Source organism: Mytilus edulis, chromosome 8 (assembly GCF_963676685.1).
Source record: "Mytilus edulis chromosome 8, xbMytEdul2.2, whole genome shotgun sequence".
NCBI lineage: Eukaryota > Metazoa > Mollusca > Bivalvia > Mytilida > Mytilidae > Mytilus > Mytilus edulis.
The window spans coordinates 58,172,534-58,193,431 of NC_092351.1; the positions used below are offsets into that span (position 1 = coordinate 58,172,534).

Sequence of the window (20,898 nt, forward strand, 5' to 3'; positions counted from 1 at the left end):
TTCATCATTATTCACCTTAACTTTCTAAAAGTATTTTTAATATATAGCTTTTCTAGTGATTGGGGGTTTTAAACTTGGCATATTGAAGGACCCTTTCTGTTTAAATTCAAAAGTTGGTCTTATATGTGCTGTTAAGTTTACTGGTGTGCAGTTTTGTTGCCATTTACTTTAAATTTTCCTTAATTTAGTTCCTAAATACTTTTCAATTCTTTGATCTTTCAGAGTTCTATCCAATGAAATGCGGTTGCTGAGATATTCATTGAATGCATTATTCTTCCATCCATTTTTATATTCCTCCTTTTCTTTTTCATTTAATAAACGTTTACTAATGTTGACTGGTTCTCCATCTTCTCCTACAGTATGAGAAACACATCGTATCATTACGTTATATTTTTAAGTACATTTGTATATAGTGAAACCCGTTTAAACCGAATCTCTTCGGGACTACAGATTTTGTTCGTCTCACATCTTTTACTTATACCTATTTGGTGTTTATATTGGAGGTAAATTGTAAACTAAAGTACTGTTTCTGGACTGTTTTTGTAAGGTAATTTCATCTTTAGCATTTATACCGTCCAGATCGAAAGATAAATACTATTTAGTACTTTTTTTTTTTTTATTTATACCAGAATGTTCTTGCGTGATTTTGTAGCTCTTTTACTTGGTTGAAGACCGGTAGTTGAGCTCTTAGACCAGTTTATATACAACAACTTCTTTTTATGCTAGTATTTAAATGATGTTCTGACGGATAAGATAAACTCTCTGCTGGATAATTTAGAAAGAGTATAACCTTAATTGCTCCACGTAGAAATACAACTGTAAATACAATGAATCCAAGTAGGGCGACATGTGTAACTTAGAATGTTAACCTTAGTGAAATCATGACTTACCGAATAAGTTTCTTTCTCATAAAAGTACATTTGCATAGAAAAAGAGAACACGTATACCTCTTTATCATTTGGTCTCTGGTGATATGTTATCATACCACATCATCTTAATTTTAAAATGTATATACATTGTACATGTCTTACAAAAAATGTTTAAACCGCCGCATTTTTACGCCTGTCCCAAGTCAGGAGACTGTGGCCTTTGCTAGTCCTGTATGTTTTTTAACATAAGTTCATTTGTGTGTTACAAAGTTTTGTGTGACGTCCACTTTTACTATAAATTAAATAAACTAGTACAGATTTTTGAAAGGGCCATCTAACGACCGCCTCCGGGAGCGGGAATTTTTCGTTTTGTTGAAGACCCATTTTGCGGCATTGGGCTGATTTCTGTTGTTTGGTCGGGTTGTTGTCTCTTTGGCACGTTGCATGTCCGTTTTCAATGTTTATGTCTTTAATTTTATTCTCTGTGATCTAGCTAACAGTTCAATTATAGCATGTCTAGTGTAAATCAGTGTATCTTTATTTTACATCAAAATATTATCTTTATGAATAGCCAGTTTATATTTCCGTTGGATGTTAAACAGTCATCGTGCAATACATTGGTTATTTCTTGTTTTTGTTTCATAGTGCTGGGTTTGCTGAAACGGCATTCCACGAACGTACATACCACGTATCCATTTATTTTAAATTTGAATCAAAATGAATACAATCTTGGAATTAACAAGCTGCATTCACTGATTGTTGCCCTATAATGAGTATCTTACATTAATTTGTAGGATCCTTTACTATAGATAATTTAGCTGATCTGTAACAATAACATCTTCATGCCTTATATATCATGTACTGTAGTACGCCGCTAGATTAAAACTGACGTGGAAAGGTAACACATGCCCACCGAAAGCTCTTTTTTTGAGAGCCCAGGTGGTCGTGTGGTCTAGCGGGACGGCTGCAGTGCAGGCGATTTGGTGTCACGATATCACAGTAGCATGGGTTCGAATCCCGGCGAGGGAAGAACCAAAAATTTGCGAAAGCAAATTTACAGATCTAACATTGTTGGGTTGATGTTTAGACGAGTTGTATATACATTATGTACACAGCCATGTATCACCATCATTGATGGCGATCCGATGGATACATCTGTTGTAGGGTTGTCACTGACTCAGACGTACTTATATATATATATATATATATATATATATATATGATATGCGTAATAGGTCTTGCTCATTGTTGAGGGCCGTACGGTGACCTATAATAGTTGTTAACTTATTTGTCATTTGGTCTCTGTATATAACTTCCAATCATACCATATCTTTTTATTTGTATATGATAATGTAGCGATTTTAGTTTGACTGTATAAATTATTATTATGTAAGTTGTCTTTCTTTTAAATACATTTGGGGTAAATTACATTTATACAGGGCACGGTCCGGTATTTTTATTTATTTGAACTGTTTCTATCTTATTTAAATTCACCGCCCGGTACCCCAACTTTGGAACCGTCGGGGTACCGTCCGGTAACCCCATCTTTGAAACTGTCAGGGTACCACCCGGTAGCCAATCTTTAGAACCGTTGAGATACCGCCTGTAAATATGTATATAAGGGGATGCGAGAGAGATCAGATTGGGATAGAAAGAGTAAGAGATAGAATTGAGATTGCTAGTTAGAAGTTGAGATTAATATTGTTTTAGTGAATTAGGATTATTGTTCAACTGTTTTATTACATTTGTATGTCAAACTGATATACATTTAACAGATTACATAGTGATTTGATTTGAAACTTTGTGTTGTGGTTTGTTTTCTTTGTGCCATTTGAATATGGATTTTACGTAATTTACTCTACCAAAATAACACATCGACAAACACGAATCCATACAAAAACGACAACGCTACAATAATGATAAACAACAACTCACGTGTAGAGTTTTCATAGTGTTTCAAATTAGTAGTTTTCGACGTTTTAAACTTACTAGATTAAAACAGATTAAAACATTACCTAATCCTTCTTTGACAAGAACGCCAACATTTGGAAACTCTCTTAACGGTGGTTTAATTTGCATTTCCTCGTCTTTTTTATTTCTTTCTTCGTTGCTACCAGCTAAGGTAACGCTATATTTATTTATATTTTCTGTTGATTTTTCTAATTCGGAATTTATAAAATAAAAAGAGCCTGAGTTTGTATCATGGTCGTTTGGTGGTTGTAAAGGTTTTATATGTTCACGTGTCGGTCTGTCTATATTTGCAATAGCTTTCCTTAACTTTACGTCATATAGATTCATATTCTCGGTGTCAGTGTTTTCAGGTCTTATCATATCTTCAAACAGGAGAATAGAATACCACAGAACTGCGACTAGAAATAACAAGAGTATTGGAATCGATAATTTGCGTCGGAGCAGTCGCATAACATTCATTCTTCGGGACCTGAAAATACATTTACAAAAATAAGTTAAAACTTTGATCGGCAGTAGCAATTTTGAATTATTACCAAGTAGGCATATTCTTTTCAGATATTTAGTTGCCGTTCTTAAAAATTTAGTTACAGAAACTAACTCTCATCAGCTCGGTGATTGTCCAAAGGGAAAATCTCAAAAACAATAGAACAGTCTTACTTATCATAGAAATTTAAACTGTGAGGTCACCAAAGGTTCTAAACGCCTAAATAAAATAATTAAAAATACTAATCAGGAATAACCTATGTAATTTGAAAATAAATAAAAATGGCCTTCAACACGGAGTCTTGGCTCACACCGAACAGCAAGCTATAAAGGTTGAATACTTAAAATTCTTTACTTGATTTTTTGTTATGGTTTGACCATCAATTTTCCTAATATGATATCGCACGTTCTTTCAGATTATTGTTTTTACTTAATTGGCTTTAAAAGTTCCAATGAATGATGTCGTCTGTTTATGTAGTTCATATGTGTTTTTCGTTTCTAGTTGGTTTTCCCGTTTGAATGGTTTTACACTAGTAGTTTTGGGGCCCTCTATAACTTGCTGTTCGGTGTGAGCCAAGGCTCCGTGTTGCAGGTCGTACCTTGACCTATAATGGTTTACTTTTATGAATTATTACTTGGGAGGGGAGTTGTCTCATTGGCACTCATACCACATCTTCCTATATCTATCTATATCTATACATTTTTTTTTCAACAAAAGAATACATCACAAGAATATAAGTTTTGTAAGAAACGTGAGAAAATGTGTTTGACTTGAAGATAAGGCAAAGTGACAAATATCTGAAAGAATGAATCATTTTATGGTATTAAACAAAGAAATCAAATGATTTTTTAATTATCTAGAACTCTTCACAAACAAAACCCACATGTATACGCATTGAATAAATAGTAGGCCATTCTTAAATGATCACACCGTAGAAGTAGTTGTGCTCTTAATCAATGAGATATTTTGTGAATTAACCCCATCAACTTAATAGTTTTATTTACAATGGGTAAACCTATTTTTTTTTATTATTATTAAATAATATCATCTCTGAACATTATTATTCTTATAAATGACACGGTTGTATGTGATGATTATAATAAATATTTAAAACAAATTCCTTTCAATCTTTGTAAAAAGAAAGTTTCATTTTATGTATCGGAATGTGTAACAAGTGAATATTTCAATCCCCACTGGAAGGCCTCTGACAGACTGGGTGAGCATAAAATCATAGCCGTTGACAAACAAGTTTCAACCTACAAACGTTTTACTGTCGACCACACTGTTATGCAATTAATTCTAAATGCTTTAAGTCTAAAAAAAAAAAACCCAGGACAAACAATACAGGACAAAAGTGAATACCGCAGGTATTATTCAGAATTGAATGTCGGGTTAGTGATAAATCGTTTTCTTGATTCGAATGATGTGGACTAACCTTTTTAGCTCACCTGGCCTAAAAGGGATAAAATGCAGTTTTTGGCTTAGTTATAACTCAAAAACCAAAGCATTTAGAGCAAATCTGACATGGGGTAGAATTGTTAAACAGGTGAAGATCTATCTGCCCTGAAATTTTCAGATGAATCGGATAACCCGTTGATGGGTTGCTTGCCCTGAATTAGTAATTTTAAGGAAATTTTGCTGTTTTTTTGTTATTATCTTGAATATTATTATAGATAGAGATAATCAGTAATGAGCAATAATGTTCAGCAAAGTAAGATTTACAAATAAGTCAACGTGACTGAAATGGTCAGTTGACACCTTTAGGAGTTATTGCACTTTATAGTCAATTTTTAACCATTTTTCGTAAATTTTAGTAATCTTTTACAAAAATCTTCTCTTCTGAAACTACTTGGCCAGATTAATCCAAACTTGGCCACAATCATCTTTTGGGTTAGTAGTTTGAAAAATGTGTCCGGTGACCCGGCCATCAAACCAAGGTGGCCACCATGGCTATAAATAGAACATGGGGTAAAATGCAGTTTTGGGCTTATAACTCAAAACCCAAAGCATTTAGAGCAAATCTGACAGGGGGTAAAATTGTTTATCAGGTCAACATTTATCTGCTCTAAAATTTGTAGATGAATCTGACAAACCGTTGTTGGGTTGCTGACCCTGAATTTTTAGTTTTAAGGAAATTTTGCTGTTTTTGGTCATTATCTTGAATATTATTATTGATAGAGATAAACTGTAAACAACAATAATGTTCAGCAAAGTAAGATTTACAAATAAGTCAACATGACCGAAATGGTCAATTGACCCCTTTAGGAGTTATTGTTCTTTATAGTCAATTTTTAACAATTTTCATAAAATTTGTAAATTTTTACTAATATTTTCCACTGTAACTACTGGGCCAAGTTCATTATAGATAGAGATTATTTTAAGCAGCAAGAATGTTCAGTAAAGTAAGATGTACAAACACATCACCATCACCAAAACACAATTTTGTCATGAATCCATCTGCTTCATTTCATATTCACATAGACCAAGGTGAGCGACACAGGCTGTTTAGAGCCTCTAGTTTGTCAAATGCAACCCAATACAGCCTTTTGCTTCAGCACAAAGTAAGGTGCATACAAATATAATTAATTGAAAAAACCTAAGGAAATTGGATTTCCATTCATGACACACAATCGTTACATGCACAACAAATTTAAGCAAACAAGTCCACGGAGCAAAATAACTCCAACTTTCTTGATTTTGAAGGTGTAAGACGACCCCTAGCACCGTTTTCACTGGAATGCTTTGCAACAAATGATTTGGATAGACCTTGTAAGATAAACACATTATCATGGATGGTGGCTATTTACCTGTCGTGAATATGCATGTATTCTATGGCAAAACATAACGTATCAATTTACGAACAAGCTGTCGTCATTTTGTGAGTGTCTGATATAATAGATACGTCTTACACAAACAATATCTACATTTTGTATATTTGATTGAAATAAATCTTTTATGGTGCATTTGTCGATCAATATATCCTCAAGTTATAAGAAGTGTACTATGTTGTTTTTATTTATCTTTTTTCCTGAGTTCTAAATGACATCTGAATTCTTTCGTGTAGTCCTACATGTACATAATATGTAACGTAAAGGAAGTTCGCTTCTCAGTTTCAAAACAACAAGCGTTTCATACACATGGACGTTGTAACACTGGTAATTTTTGATACTAAGTGAATTAATAAAGGAACAAAAAAACGATAACAAATTGTGCTTGTTTTTGAGATATAAGCTATTGAAAATATGGCGGGAAAAATATTCAATCTTGATTTATCCCTTAAAATATACTAGTCTTATCTACAAAATAACAAGGATTATATGAAGTTGCCTCTTATCAACTTGCTTGTAAAAGATTTATGAAAAGGAAAATGATATGAGTGTAGCGGGGAAATTATGGCATGGCTTTCAAATAGATAAAACTAGAGGACTCCGTAAATCTGACCCAATAAAAATCAAAAACATGACTAGTGAACATCCTTAAACACATCCGAATCTATAAGCATTGTCAGGGTAAATTGTTCATACTAGCATCGGTTGTTTAAAAATGTTTTCCCTTGCTAAATGAATTTAGTATTTGAGCGAATGAGTTTTAATTTCATTTGTCTTTACATTGCACTACATGTAAATGTGGTCAATGTAAGTTAAAATTTGCGATTGGTTGTTATAATTAATTGATGTTACATGACTTTGTACACGTGTACTGAGCTTTCAATGATCCATACTTGTTAAAAATTTAAAATAAAATCATTTTTTTGTTGTTATTAATAACAAATATCAGCGTTATTTACAATTTATATTAAAGAAATAATAACAAGGCATCCTACTCTCCTTAATTTTAAAAATTATTTCAAGATTAATATATATAGTGCTTTATGTCAATTGTTCATATTCATATGCTAGCCAATCTTTGAAACCAAGTCTTCATTTTAACGTGCATTCAAGGGCAGTACGAAGTTAAAATGTAACTGATTATTTTGACCAATTTGTTGATCGTATCTCGTTAGTCGTTCATTATGTTTACAATTTTTCTCTTTTACAGTTTTTGCTTCTAACATGCACAAATATAATCATTGTCATATATAAGGGCAATATTAAACCTCATATGAGTAGTTGACAGACATTTCTTCTATGTTCAACATTTTGTAGATCTTGTGTTTATGGCCTTTTTTTGCTTTCTAAACCTTTTATCACTCTATTAATGTATTACTATCCAGACAATAGACAAACGTATCAGTAAAATCACAATTTAAGTGCAAAAACTCTAATTAGAAGCCGTTTCACAGTTTTGGTGTAAATGCATTTACATAGATCTCCACATTCTTAATTTTTGTTCTTTCTACATGTATGTCCTATTTTATACTGTTTTTAGTGGTATTCAAGATAATAGACAAACTATCATCTTAGCTGTGTGTTCTATTCTAAGCAATGTTGGTCATGTTGGTTGACAGATGGTATCCTCAGTTCAAATGCAAATTAATTACAAAAACCCTGACATTTTATAAACTAGTCAGGACTACAGCAATTAAATCATATATCGTAGTTATCTCGGAGATTGCATTTGTTAGTATAACTTAACAAAGCTTACAAAATGTATTTTGTAAACCGTTTTGGTCACTTTTGTCAACTCTTTGAATGTCTTTAGTACATATATACATTTTAATAGCTGGTACAAAAAATGTATAAATTTTCCGAATTTTAACATTCAGAACTTTAGAAACCAAACAAGAGTATTCTTCTTTTCGTTATGAATTGTGATGCAAGATCTGAACAGTTATGTTATTAATTTTTCTTAACAATTTATAAACCAAAATCATCCTTTAGTGTATTGTCTCCCTACAGAACTATACATTCCATATATAATGAATATAAATTAATAAAGTAAATAATAAACAAACAATTATCATATATCAACTACACATCTTCTTACCTGATCAATGCTACAATACTATGTCGATGATGATATTTTAGATAACCAATTATATTGTCTATTTAAGAAACTACATGTAACAGCTGTTTTGTAGTATATTCTTTTCATTATACTGCTTCATTTCATACATGAATTTGTTGTGTCTGCATTCATCCAAAATGACACGTGAGACAAGATAGACTATTTGTACATCTTTTATCACAAATTTATGTCAAGGAATACTATCTATTGAGTTAATTTGTATTTCATCGATTATGTAAACATATTACTATTTTCCCTTTTTATATACAATTATGTCGAAAAGTGAATTAAAGTAGAATAATCCGATATTTGGTTGCAGTGTAATAAGTATTCTGCTATGATAAGACATAGCAGTAATAATGATTATGATAACGATAATGATTAAAATAATGATAATACTGGTAATGATGATGATGCTAATGATAATGATGAGATGATAATGATTATTCCAATTACAATGATAATGATAATGATAACGAAGATGATGATGATAATAATCACAATGAAAGTCCTAAGGCTTCTCGTCATCTGATTCGTATATTTGTCAACCTTTTTGCTTCGCATGTAGGCATTGAATTTATTGACAGATATACCTAACACATAAACAAATATATATATTTTGAACAACAACGACCGACGACATATTTGATACGAGACTTGACCAAGACAAAGTTCATCAAAAACACGATATGCTTGACACATATATACATCTCAATTCCATTCTCAATTTTATCACCGATCCAAGTCGCTGTACATGTACGATCTTCAAGATTTAGTAAAATCAAATACAGTATAGTTAACTAAAGAAGAACATGGGGATTCAATCAGTTGGGTTATTCATTTGTTTATTTAAACAAGGCCGTTTGTTTTCTCGTTTGAATTGTTTTACATTGTCATATCGGGGCCTTGTATAGCTGACTATGCGGTATGGGTTTGCTCATTGTTGAAGGCCGTACGGTGACCTATAATTGTTAATGTCTGTGTCATTTTGGTCTCTTGTGGACAGTTGTCTCTTTCGCAATCATACCACATCTTCTTTTTTTATATTAGCCAACTGCCAAAATGATGCTTCAACAACAAAGAAGGACTTGATGGCAGATAGCAACTAACATCAAACTATTAAAGAATGTGATCGTTTAATCATGTATCCTTCAATCCTTCCCTTAATCTTGGACAGTGGTGAAACAAAACAATATAAGACTAAACCATAAACATACATTTATGTTGAAAAGTGCCAAATTTCAATTATGAAATAGTTACTAAGAACATATATATATATAAAGATGTAGTACGATTGCCAATGAGACAACTCTCCACAAGAGACCAAAATGACACAGAAATTAACAACTATTATGGGTCACCGTACGAGCTTCAACAATGAGCAAAGCACATACCATATAGTTCAAAAACAAAGAAAACATACATAAAGGGCTGACGGAAGAGTATAATTTTTAGTGAAAGCTAGCTCATACATTTGTAGTACATTTTGAGCTATAAATGACCAATATTTTACAGTAGCTTATCGTTCTGAACATGTGGGAATTCTGTGCCACTGTACGTTAAGCTGATTAAATATGCCCAATCGAATGAGAGTGTATTTGCAACTAATATAACTTTACGCAATATTTTAGCATCTTCGACGACATGTGTAAGGTTTAGACATGCACCAAACATGAAATGGACATAATCAGAAGAAGTTCGTTAGCGAGGGATAAATACAAGTTTCAGCAAAAACATTTCAATTTTCATCCACATGCAATTTAATTTCACGGAACGAAAGTCTTTTATCTGGCTTCAGAACTTTTATAATTTGAAACAAGCACAGAGTCTGTTACAAAATCCTACATACATGTACATGTATGTACCTCACAAATTCTTTAATCTTTAAATGGTTAGATACAAACGAGTGATGAATATATTTTTTTTCTTGCAATGCATACATTTGTAGTCTATGATAAACATATGTATATGTCAGTCTAATTAGATGCAAATAAGGTACATGTACATAAAAATCGCGTAATTTTTTTTTGCTTCCAATTACAATTATAAATTAAGCTGTGTTGTAGATATATACGTACGCATTTGACTTTAAATGCATGGAATGCGTTGCGTAGATATTTCATCAAACTTGTAAATGGGAAATACATAGACATTAAGCATATATAATAACTTGCGTGACTCAAGTCAGAACCTCTTAATCAAGATCGTTCATTGGTTGCCGTTTGTTGCTGTATATCATATTAGTTTTGGCCGACTATTTTGTACATAAATCAGGCCGTTAGTGTTTTTCTCTCATTTTACATTTGTCATTCCAGAGCCTTTTATATATACTTGCTCTTTCGTATGGGTTTTGCTAATTGTTAAAGTTTTACATGCTCCATTGGTTTTGTCTTAGTTCGAGAGTTTTCTTTTTCATTTCGATTGGGAATCATAACAACAACAAAAATAACACATTTTGAATTGTTTGCCTTCTGAAAAGGTTTTCGGGATTGACTTTTATCGGGAACGCTCAAACCAAATATTTAAAGGCTAATGATGATAAGGAACCGAAATATGCAAAGGACATCTAACCAAACAGGACAATAATAATAGCCAAAGTACAAAATGTACATGTCAGGTCACCTTTACCACATCTCTGAAGTGAAGATCGATAGCAGAACGTTTTCATCAATCGTAAAAAGTACGCAAACGAACTAGATGTTAATTATTTTAAACAGTAATGACATGACAAATAGGGAAATACATGTTTCAATTGTCATACTGATGATAGGAAGGATTTACCTTTCAAAGATGATAGGGAGATATGTAAAAAACATATAAAAACAGTAATAACCCGAAATTTTCTCAATATGACTACTTAATTTCTTTAATAAGCAAAAGTAATGTCTTCCAGGAACCTGTATTTAGTATTCAATGTTGTTTGGTTGATTTGTGTTTGCGCTACTTACAGTGGCAACTATTCCATACATGTTCAAGACGAGATTTAGTCAACACAATATATTGGTCCTGTAATAACTGTCGACAAGGAATGATGACGTACAATCTGAACTGTCATTACAATTGTGGTGAATTGGATAGAGACATGATAAAAATTCCACCGACAAGACATGCAAGAAATTGTTGTTAACATACAGAGAGCGTAGCGCTTTCTCTACATGGAGACATTGGATTAAACGAACATATTCGTACTAAACCTGATTATATACATGGTATGTACTATTATCGTATACGCATTATCTGACTGTTCGGCTTTTATTTTGAATGTGAAGTCCTAATTATATTTAAGAAGTATGCAACGTACTATTAGTGTCTAATTTGCAAGTGCGAACAAAGAAGTAAACTTTGAATAGCCATCTTTGTGTAACTATATAAACATTCGACAAGATACCCTGTTATATACAAGCTGAAAATGGTCCGTGAAAATACATATTTGTTAGAGGAATTTTTATTTAAATATTTTATTAAAAGTGTATACTGCATTACTGTCAAACAAAACTATATATTGCAATACCTTTTACCTAAACGCAAAATTGTTTGAATATATAGAACAATCTGATAAATAAACTGTTCACTCCTGGGGACGCAGTAGTCTTACAATGTCAGCATAGGATTTTTTACACGCCAAATCATATGGTGTTTGATTTTCGTTGTCGGTTAGATTTAGTAGAGCCCCTTTATTAACTAGAACTTTTGCTAAATCGAAAAGTCCTCCAGCGACTGCACGGTGTAACGGAGTCTTTTTATAATTGTCACATTGGTTAATGTCAGCACCCTTGTGTATTAGAAACTTTGCTATTTCAGTATATCCGTTTTCGATAGCAACTAATAAAGGAGTGGTTCCATTTAAATCCTTACCAGAAACTTCAGCTCTGTTTTCTACCAAATATTTAACAATTTCAAAACGACCTTCTCTACATGCGGCAAACAAAGGCGAACCTCCCCATTTATTACATATCTTAATGCTAGCATTATGCTTATGTAAGAGTTTAACTATATTTGTAAATCCCAGTCTGCAAGCTGCATACAGTGGAGTTCGTTTTTTAAGATCTGTTATATTTAAGTCAGCTACGGTAAGACGGTTTACAAGAATCTTAATAATTTTTGTGCGACCTTTTTCGGAAGCAATAAACAATGGCGTCATACCTTCCTCATCACACTGATTCATATCAGCATTTTTTTGGATTAGAGTTTTTACTATTTCGGCGTGTCCTTCGGCAGAGGCAATAAATATCGGGGATTGTTTTTTCCAGTTGCATTGTGAAATATCAGCATGATTATCCAGAAGGATTTGAACAACAGCATTATGTCCATGTTTGCATGCAATAAACAAAGGTGTTCTGCCTTCATTATCAATTGCGTTTATAGATTCATTAAAGTTTTTCAATAAATGTTTTAAAACGTCTGTATGTCCGTTCTTAGAAGCAACAAACACTGGTGATTGGCCTAGACTATTGCACGTTGAAAATTTCGGTTTTTTGGCTGATAATATTTGAACAACCCAGAAATGTCCTTCGGATGAAGCTACTATTAATGGCGAATTTCCTTTCGCATCACATTGGTTTACACTAGCATTTTTGTGTACAAGCGCATTTACTATTTCATCATATCCTTCTCTTGATGCTACCAGTAATGGAGACTTTTCGTTCTCATCACACAATGAATGATCAGCATTGTGATCCAGCAAAACGTTTACCACTTCCATCTTTCCTAAGAGACATGCAACAAACAAGGCTGTTCTACCATATTTATCAACTTCATTGACATTACAATTAAATTCCAATAACATTTGAACAATATCGGCATACCCTTCCCAAGCAGCATCTATTATTGGCTTTCGCATATTATGTGAACAAAAATGATGCTGTTTCTTGAAATCTATATAGTCTTCATACTCGATGTTATCAAGCGTATTAGTGTGCGTATCACTTTCGAAATTCTTTAAAAGAGCGCTTGCTTTCTGTTTCCTCAAACTAAAGAATGAAATAAACTTCTCTCTGTATGACTTGTACTGTAGTTGACTATTATGAAATGTACTGTATGTAATTCCTTGTTCTAAGTCTATCATTAACCTGTCAAAATATTTATTTTCGCTCTTGTCGTCATAAATAATAATACAATCGGCGTTTGTATCTGTCATATCCGACTCAAAACAAAATCGTTCAGCAATAAATGAATTGTGAACGAAATCAATAAAACTGTGAAGATGTGTCTGACCACATACTAAAACTGCAATATGATACACTTTGGTATGAATGAAATGAAAATAAGCCTCCGATTGAGTCACGTACGTGCCCTCAAGGTTCTCTAACTGGTCTTTTATTTTACTCTTAGCTGATTCTCGTTGAGGTCCTAAATTGAATTCCATACATACATTTTCGAAAGCTTCTCTTTCAATGCTAGAACGGTACACGCCATTAAGTATTTCTCCCTTAAAGTTATTTTCTAATAAAGCGCACAGTGTTATAATACAGAATTTTAAATTATTTGTATCCTTTAATGCGGAAATGTCTGTCCTAATAAATTCATTTAGATTGCTGAATAACATAGTAATTTGCTCACATGTTTTTCCTTCTGCTATTTTACATAACAACGGGAAATATGCCTCATCCGATTCTAGTTTTTTTGCCAGTTTTGATTCTGATTCAGGAGGAATATAGTTTCTTATCATTGCAAGCTTTTCCTGGTCATTTAAAGGCCAATTTGAAATGTCGCAAACATAATTTCTGAGTAAAGCAAGACGACTGAAAACACTATCGTTATAAATATCATCACCAGTGGCAAACATTAGTTTTACATTGCCAGCAGGTTCATAGTCCTCTTTGATGACATGCTCAGGTTTCAATAAACTTAAAATTTCACTTATGTGGGTCGACCAATCATCCACAGACTGAGCGTTTATTCTTTCTTTTCCCCACAAATCATCAACCACGAATAATTGCTTTCTTTTCTTGTTATACAAATCAAGTATATTGGACGGATTTGTCACTATTGGAATAATTTGATATTTTGTTTCAGTTTCAAACCTGAGGGTAAGATGACGAAGAATTGAAGATTTACCATTACCCGATCGACCTACAACAAGCACGCAGTTATTTTCTCTGAGTTGTTTTTCAACCTGTCTGGTAGCTTCGGTTACAATGAACTTTTCGTCATCTTTTCTCCAGTCTTCAATGTGTTGATTATGAATCTCTGAGACAAAAAAAGTAAGAGCAGTATCATAAAGTCGTGTAAGTTTTTGGTAAATTGTTTTTCTCACAATTATCTATTATTATTAATAGTATTCTAACTCCGTTCTCAGAATAAAAAAAAAACCAACATTATATTATGTATGAGAACAAATGTTGACGATTCCTAGCTGGTGATTCGAGATGCATTTTATTCAGGCAAAAAGTTTCGCATTTAGATCTGAATATATAATAAACATACAAATTATGCTATTTGACAACAATCTTCAACATTTGGTAAAGGAAATTTTATAAAATAAAAATATACCTTTTAATTTCGACGGAATATGTTCTTCATTGTCTTCTCTTTGATCTGTTCACAAAATAATGAAAACACTAGATTTGTTTTACATTGTTTATCTGTGATTAAACTCTATTTACTTTCACTTAAAAAAAAATAACTTTAATTCTTGTATACAATTCGTTTTAATGTCCTTGTAATATATTCAGTATTCACAGTGAACCATAAGTGTACCAGGCATTTTAGTTATGTTTAACATTAACAAGACATTTCACCATTTGATAAAACACATATAAGCCAGTATTTAGTAAAACAAAACACCGGTGAAAAATATTCATTTCAGGCAATTTTTTGTTTGAGTATTCAGAAAAACAATGTTCATTTTAGAGTAATATACAGTTCAAATATAAGAAACTTTGAATGAGATGCTAGCAGTATTTTTAAAATCAATCACTTGTTGGTAGGTGTCTGTAGTATAGTTATTATGTTTCAATCAAATTATCTCTAAATAACTACAGTATCATAACGATACTACATGTATATGATTTAAAATGTATCAGTTATCCCACATTCAAATAACAGGAACTCAAATTATGCCAAAAACAGCAACAACGATAAAAACAATATTTTAATCAAAAGAGAAAAAAATATTAACTAAGTATAAGTAGTCATATATTTACCCACATACCGTTTTTATATTTCTCAATTCCTAGCTCGACTTTATTCTCTATTATTTGATTCATATTGATGAATCTTCCTAAAATTGATTAAAAATAATATTTATACCAACGAGAGTTATCAAAAGTGAAGTTAACGTTATCTTTGCATGGCATTTTTAAATACATAGGTAAACACACACTTATTCAATATATACATACACAAAGTATACTGCTATAATATCAATTATGAATCAGAATATCATTTAGGATGCCTATGGTCAGGTTGGTCATACTTTTTTTAATTTATTTAAATCCTTAGATTAGAAATTTTAACAAATAACTTTACACAAACCGGAGGTTTAAAAATTTAAGTAGACAAACTAACATCATTCTTTCAAAAACGAAAAAGAGAATTGAAAAACAAAAGTATTTTACCAAATGCTACATAATAACCCCATTTATATTTGCGTAATGTTATTTTATTTAATAATCCGTTGCGTAGTTGAGAATTAATTTAAAAACTTCGGTACCAGCTCCATCGAGCAACATTAATCCCTTAAGCATATCGCTACTGTTCTTGATCCTTTTCATTTATATAGCTCATAACGATTATACGCACTAAGTGTTACTATCAATTGGCTAATGCTTAGTGGGTACTACGAGGTATCATAAGCTCAGTAGTAACTATTGTCGCACTAAACATTCTTAAGAGCTTAAATACTGTTTTTCCCAAAGTAGAGAATAAATAACATACTAAGAAACTTTTGAATTTGGGTCGTCAATGTTCTTCAACTGTGTACCTGTTTTGTTTTCTACTTGTTCAGATCTGAGCGTCATTGATTGTTCTTATGTAGACGAAGCGCGCGTATGGCGTGTAAGACTATAAACCTAGCACGTTTAATAACTATCAGTGTGTCGAAATGTACCATTGTATGATTTATTTTTGTATGTCTCTGTTCTGATTGCTTGCATTTATTTGTACTGTAGTTCTGTCATGTAATGTTGTATTTATTTTATATATTTTAGCGTTATATCTAACACATTTATACAAAGTTCGGGGTTTGGCTAGACACTAAATCAGGTTCAACCCACCATTTTCTTCTTACAATGTCCTGTACCAAGTCAGGAATATGACAGTTGTTATCTTATAGTTCATTTCTGTGTGTGTTACATTGTCGTTTGTTTTTTTGTTGCACTCAGGTGTGTCTATTTTTCGTTGTTTCCTCTTATAGTTGATATGTTTCCCTCAGTTTAAGTTTGTTACCCGGATTACTTTTTTGTCAAACGATTTATTACTTTCGGACAGTGGTATACTACTGTTGCCTTTATTTGTATACATGTCCTTATAAATAGGCATGATTATTTTTTAAACATAAAAAAGATCAAATTTAGAAAATAGTTTGACTTCAATTGTAAACTTACTACAATGTTCAGCAACTTTAGACCACCATACAATGATAATCGCCAAAAAAATTGTCACTGAAATATACAATCTTGTACTTGTAACGAATTTACCTCAAAATTGAACAATATTGAGATTAAGCTTTTTGTAAGTAGTGATAGAACCACTTCTGTTACAGGTACATGTAGACTGTTCAATATTTTTACTTTGAATTTGTGTTTGTAATTGCATAATCTTGATACACGTATATATCAGGTTTACAATGAGCATCTATTAATTGTAATTTTGTAACATCTGTAATGCTACTTTGGAGTCTGTAACGCTTGATATGAAAAATCAATATTTATCTTAATTAAAAAAATTGTTTACTATCCTGCAAAGCACTGATTGCTTATCCAGCCGAATATGTATTGTAAGTTATTCCTAGTTTAAACAGCCCCTCAATGTCAGTTTAATGTTTTTCTTCCCTTGGAGAAAATTCAATTGTTGAAATACGCATTTGATGAAGATAAATGTACCGTTTATTTAATTAAAGAAGGAATAGAGTCAAGGTATGTATATATTTTTTAAAGCATACTAACAAATGGAAAGTTTGAACTATTAACAATAGAATGGTAAAGGACTTTATTTCAAACAATTTTTATTTTTACTGTTGTCTGCAAAGCTATTTGTATTTGTGATTTAGAAGTGTAACTGAAGAAAGTTTTCAAGCGTTTGAGAACACTTGTAAATGAATTATATGTTAGGCGCTAATGCAACACTACTGGTTTGAAATTTAAAAAAAAACCAACTAAATCCACATTGAATCTTCCAATTTCTTCAAATGTATTATGAAAGCTAAATCAAATGATTTTATAAAGCAGACAGTCAAAAATGAGATTAAAAATTGCAACCAGAAAAAATAATATGGCAAAAATACCGAACTTAGAGTATAATTGAAAGACATCTCGACCGGTCGTTCTAGTTTTGAAATATTACAAAACATGTCAAACACCAATGATCATGTTGGATTACTTACTTACTCTAGTGGAGAATCAAATGTATATTAAGGATAAAAATATGTTAATAATATACTAAAATTCACTAAGCTTTGTATTAGACTGACACATGTTTTACTGATATAGTTTACTAATAAAAGGTAAAAGTCCACAGAAAAAGACATGTCACCAACACGGAGAAAATGCTACCAGAAGAACACCGAGACAATTATATATCAAACGTCTAGCATAGGTCCAGACAATGGTGGTTTAAAAATAATGCGTCTGATGATGTCTGCAAACGAGATTAAAATAACAACGAAAATAGTTGCAAATATATAATAATTATAATGATAGTTTTTGTACGTACACAGTATTCCTATACATAAAACTGTATTATCCCTTTCCATCTTAGGCCAAGTATCTTAAATAAAAAATAAATAGTTATGTTTTTTATTTTCGACATACAACGTTAACATAATCATAGTCTCGTGAGTTGGAATGTCGATTAGTAACTACAAAAAATTGACGGGTTTCAACAAATCTATCCCATTGAATTTAGAATAAAGGATGTATCATGTAAAGCTCAATCCGGCTTATATCGTACATATGACAATTGACAATAACAGTCGGTTGAAAATATAACTTTACGATACAACAGATGATTACAGCTGTCAGATTCATGCAGATAGTGAATGGTCCATTTCTATGTAGCAATATTTAAGCAGCGCCTACATATATCATAGTTGAGACGATATACTAGAACTTGAATTATCAATCCCGATTTCCTTAATCAAGTGATGGCGCTTACAATATGTACAAAATGTACAAGAAAATTCGAAAGTAAGAAATATATAGGTATCTATTTATCCTTCCAGATCATTTAATAGCATCATTATTTTAGCTTGGTGTTGCTCAGTCTTTCAAGTTGTCTGTGCAAGGTTTAAAACACGGGTTGTCTTTGATGTTGTCTATACCATTGTAGTCATTTCAAGTATATTTCTACCCCAAAACAACTAATCATTGACCAATTATTTATAACTTTAAAATGTTGTTACCAATGGGTCGATTTCCCTTGTGTGGCATTTCACTTATACCACGACCGTCGCCCAATATTATCATGATCTATACACTTTTTCGTATATGCAATCCTCCCTAGTAAAAAATGGTTTCTTGTTACATAATTTATAAATTTTCTGTGTATATTTGAAACCTTTTGGTTATACGATCCTTACTGGAAGTAAATTGTTTCGTGTTTCATAGTGTTTAAATTTTTTGTGTATTTTGGAAACTTTTGGTTGTCGTGTAGTATTTTTTGGTTTAAATTTCTAGACAAGTCGTGTTTTAATGCGAGTTTACCATAGACAAAAAAAGTCATATTCGGGAATAGTACACGTTAAGTACTTAGCAGACCAGACGACGTATATGGTAAACCTCAATCTAATAAGTGGTAAAATCAACGATAGTTAGTTTAGACACGGACACATTGCATACATCCCCGATTCATGATGGTATTCATACAATAACGGAATGTCGTTTTTCATCTTTTCTTCTCAGAAGTATTTTTGGGTAGTTTGTGAGTAAGAAGAATACTCCTGTATATATAGTAAGTATAGTTTCGACATACACTTTGAATTTGTGACTTACCTAAAACTGAACTTTTATGATTTGGATGATCAATCTTTGGGGAATTGTCTGGTAGTCTATTAATCAACAAAATGGTAGAGTATTCAAGGTCTACTTCTACATGATACATTAACATATACGAGGATACAAAATGTAAACTGTACGTATATATTCACCTTTAGTCTTTTTGATAAACCACAGTAAGAACCTATGAAAGGTCATTCCAACAACGGAATAAAATATGTTTCATATATTTACAATATTATGTTAGTCTGATTAAATGTACAATATCATGTACAATTTAAGTGAACTATGATTGTATTGTCTCATATCTCTGATGGTTAATATATTGACAAATAGATTGTAGATATGATGCAAACATGGATAGATTGAAACATATTTGCTAGGTACAAATCTATCGTAATTATACATTTTGTTTTACTTTATAAAGAAACTAAGGTTTCATTTTCCTCAGGAAATGTTGACCCTGGATGAATTTGACACTTTTTGTATAGCTTTTCAATGTTTTTGGTTCTTATGCACCATTATCTTTCGATACTAAATTCCCGCATTACTGATGAAGGCAAAGTCATTATGTGCATAATAGGCAAGAAAAGTACCGAACGTTTTTTTCAAATATGAAGAACATATACTAGTAACCAAAACTCCCAGTGCATTCAAATTTACATTTTGTGTTTTGTTATTTTTTTTGTAGAGTTTTACCAATCTGCTGAATTAAACATATTTTTAGTTCATTTGAATAGTCTGTTACTAGTATTATGTTTTGTGTTAACTTCACTAGCACATTTATAAATGTATCAAAAGCTTGTCATTGATGGTTAGTCATTTTTCTGCGTTTAATTTCGTTCACTGTTTTAAAATTTGTTCTTTAGTTACTATATTTTACCACTTTCTGATTTATGAAGAGGAATGGGCGTCCGCTGATATGTTCAATATGTATTACTTTTTTAATAAAAGTTGCAATGCTAAATTCATGTAGTATTATTTTTGTTTTAATTAAACATGCGGAAGCTATTTAATAGTTAATTTACCTCTTTTTCCAAATCAAAGGACAGTTGAAACCACCAATTAAATAATCTGTTTCTAAACACTCATAATCTGTATAACATAATGTTTGTAACTTTTTATTTGACGTGTACGTACATTTACAGATACATGTAGAAATACTACTTCAACCCAAAAATGAGAAGCATATGAGGTCAATATTATATTCGCACGGAACGAATAATCTAAACGTTTGTCTTTTATATTTGATAAAGACAGCATGATAACCTTTTTCTTTTTAATAATTTCTTTTTTGGATAGTAAGTATGAATAATAAACCGTCTTGCGACGACTCGATTGTCTCTCTGAGTCCACATTGGTATATTTTGTCCTCGAATTCAGACAGTTGTCTTTTTATCCATTTATATTTTATCCGTTAACAAAATCCATAGACTGTTCGTTCAGTCTGTCAATGTTATACATTAAATGCCTT

At 31.8% G+C, this 20,898-nt stretch overlaps 2 protein-coding genes across 2 annotated transcripts in view; both read right to left on the reverse strand.

The window, feature by feature from the left end:
* The window catches only part of LOC139485953 (polypeptide N-acetylgalactosaminyltransferase 5-like), a 35,465-nt gene extending 32,158 nt beyond the window's left edge, over window positions 1–3,307 (reverse strand). Inside the window, exons 1-2 of the mRNA XM_071270633.1 lie at window positions 2,885–3,307; window positions 200–353 (exon numbers count right to left, since the gene is read on the reverse strand). Coding sequence (XP_071126734.1) covers window positions 200–353; window positions 2,885–3,299 — 569 coding nt within the window. The 5' untranslated portion in view covers window positions 3,300–3,307. The remainder of the gene's footprint in view (window positions 1–199; window positions 354–2,884) is intronic.
* Window positions 3,308–11,749: 8,442 nt separating this feature from the next.
* On the reverse strand, window positions 11,750–15,479 carry LOC139484217 (uncharacterized). Its single transcript, XM_071267951.1, has 2 exons — window positions 15,425–15,479; window positions 11,750–14,460 (listed from the first exon to the last, which is right to left on the reverse strand). The coding sequence occupies exons 1-2, from the start codon at window positions 15,477–15,479 to the stop codon at window positions 11,840–11,842; spliced, it is 2,676 nt and encodes an 891-aa protein (XP_071124052.1). The 3' UTR covers window positions 11,750–11,839.
* Window positions 15,480–20,898: the final 5,419 nt, after the last annotated feature.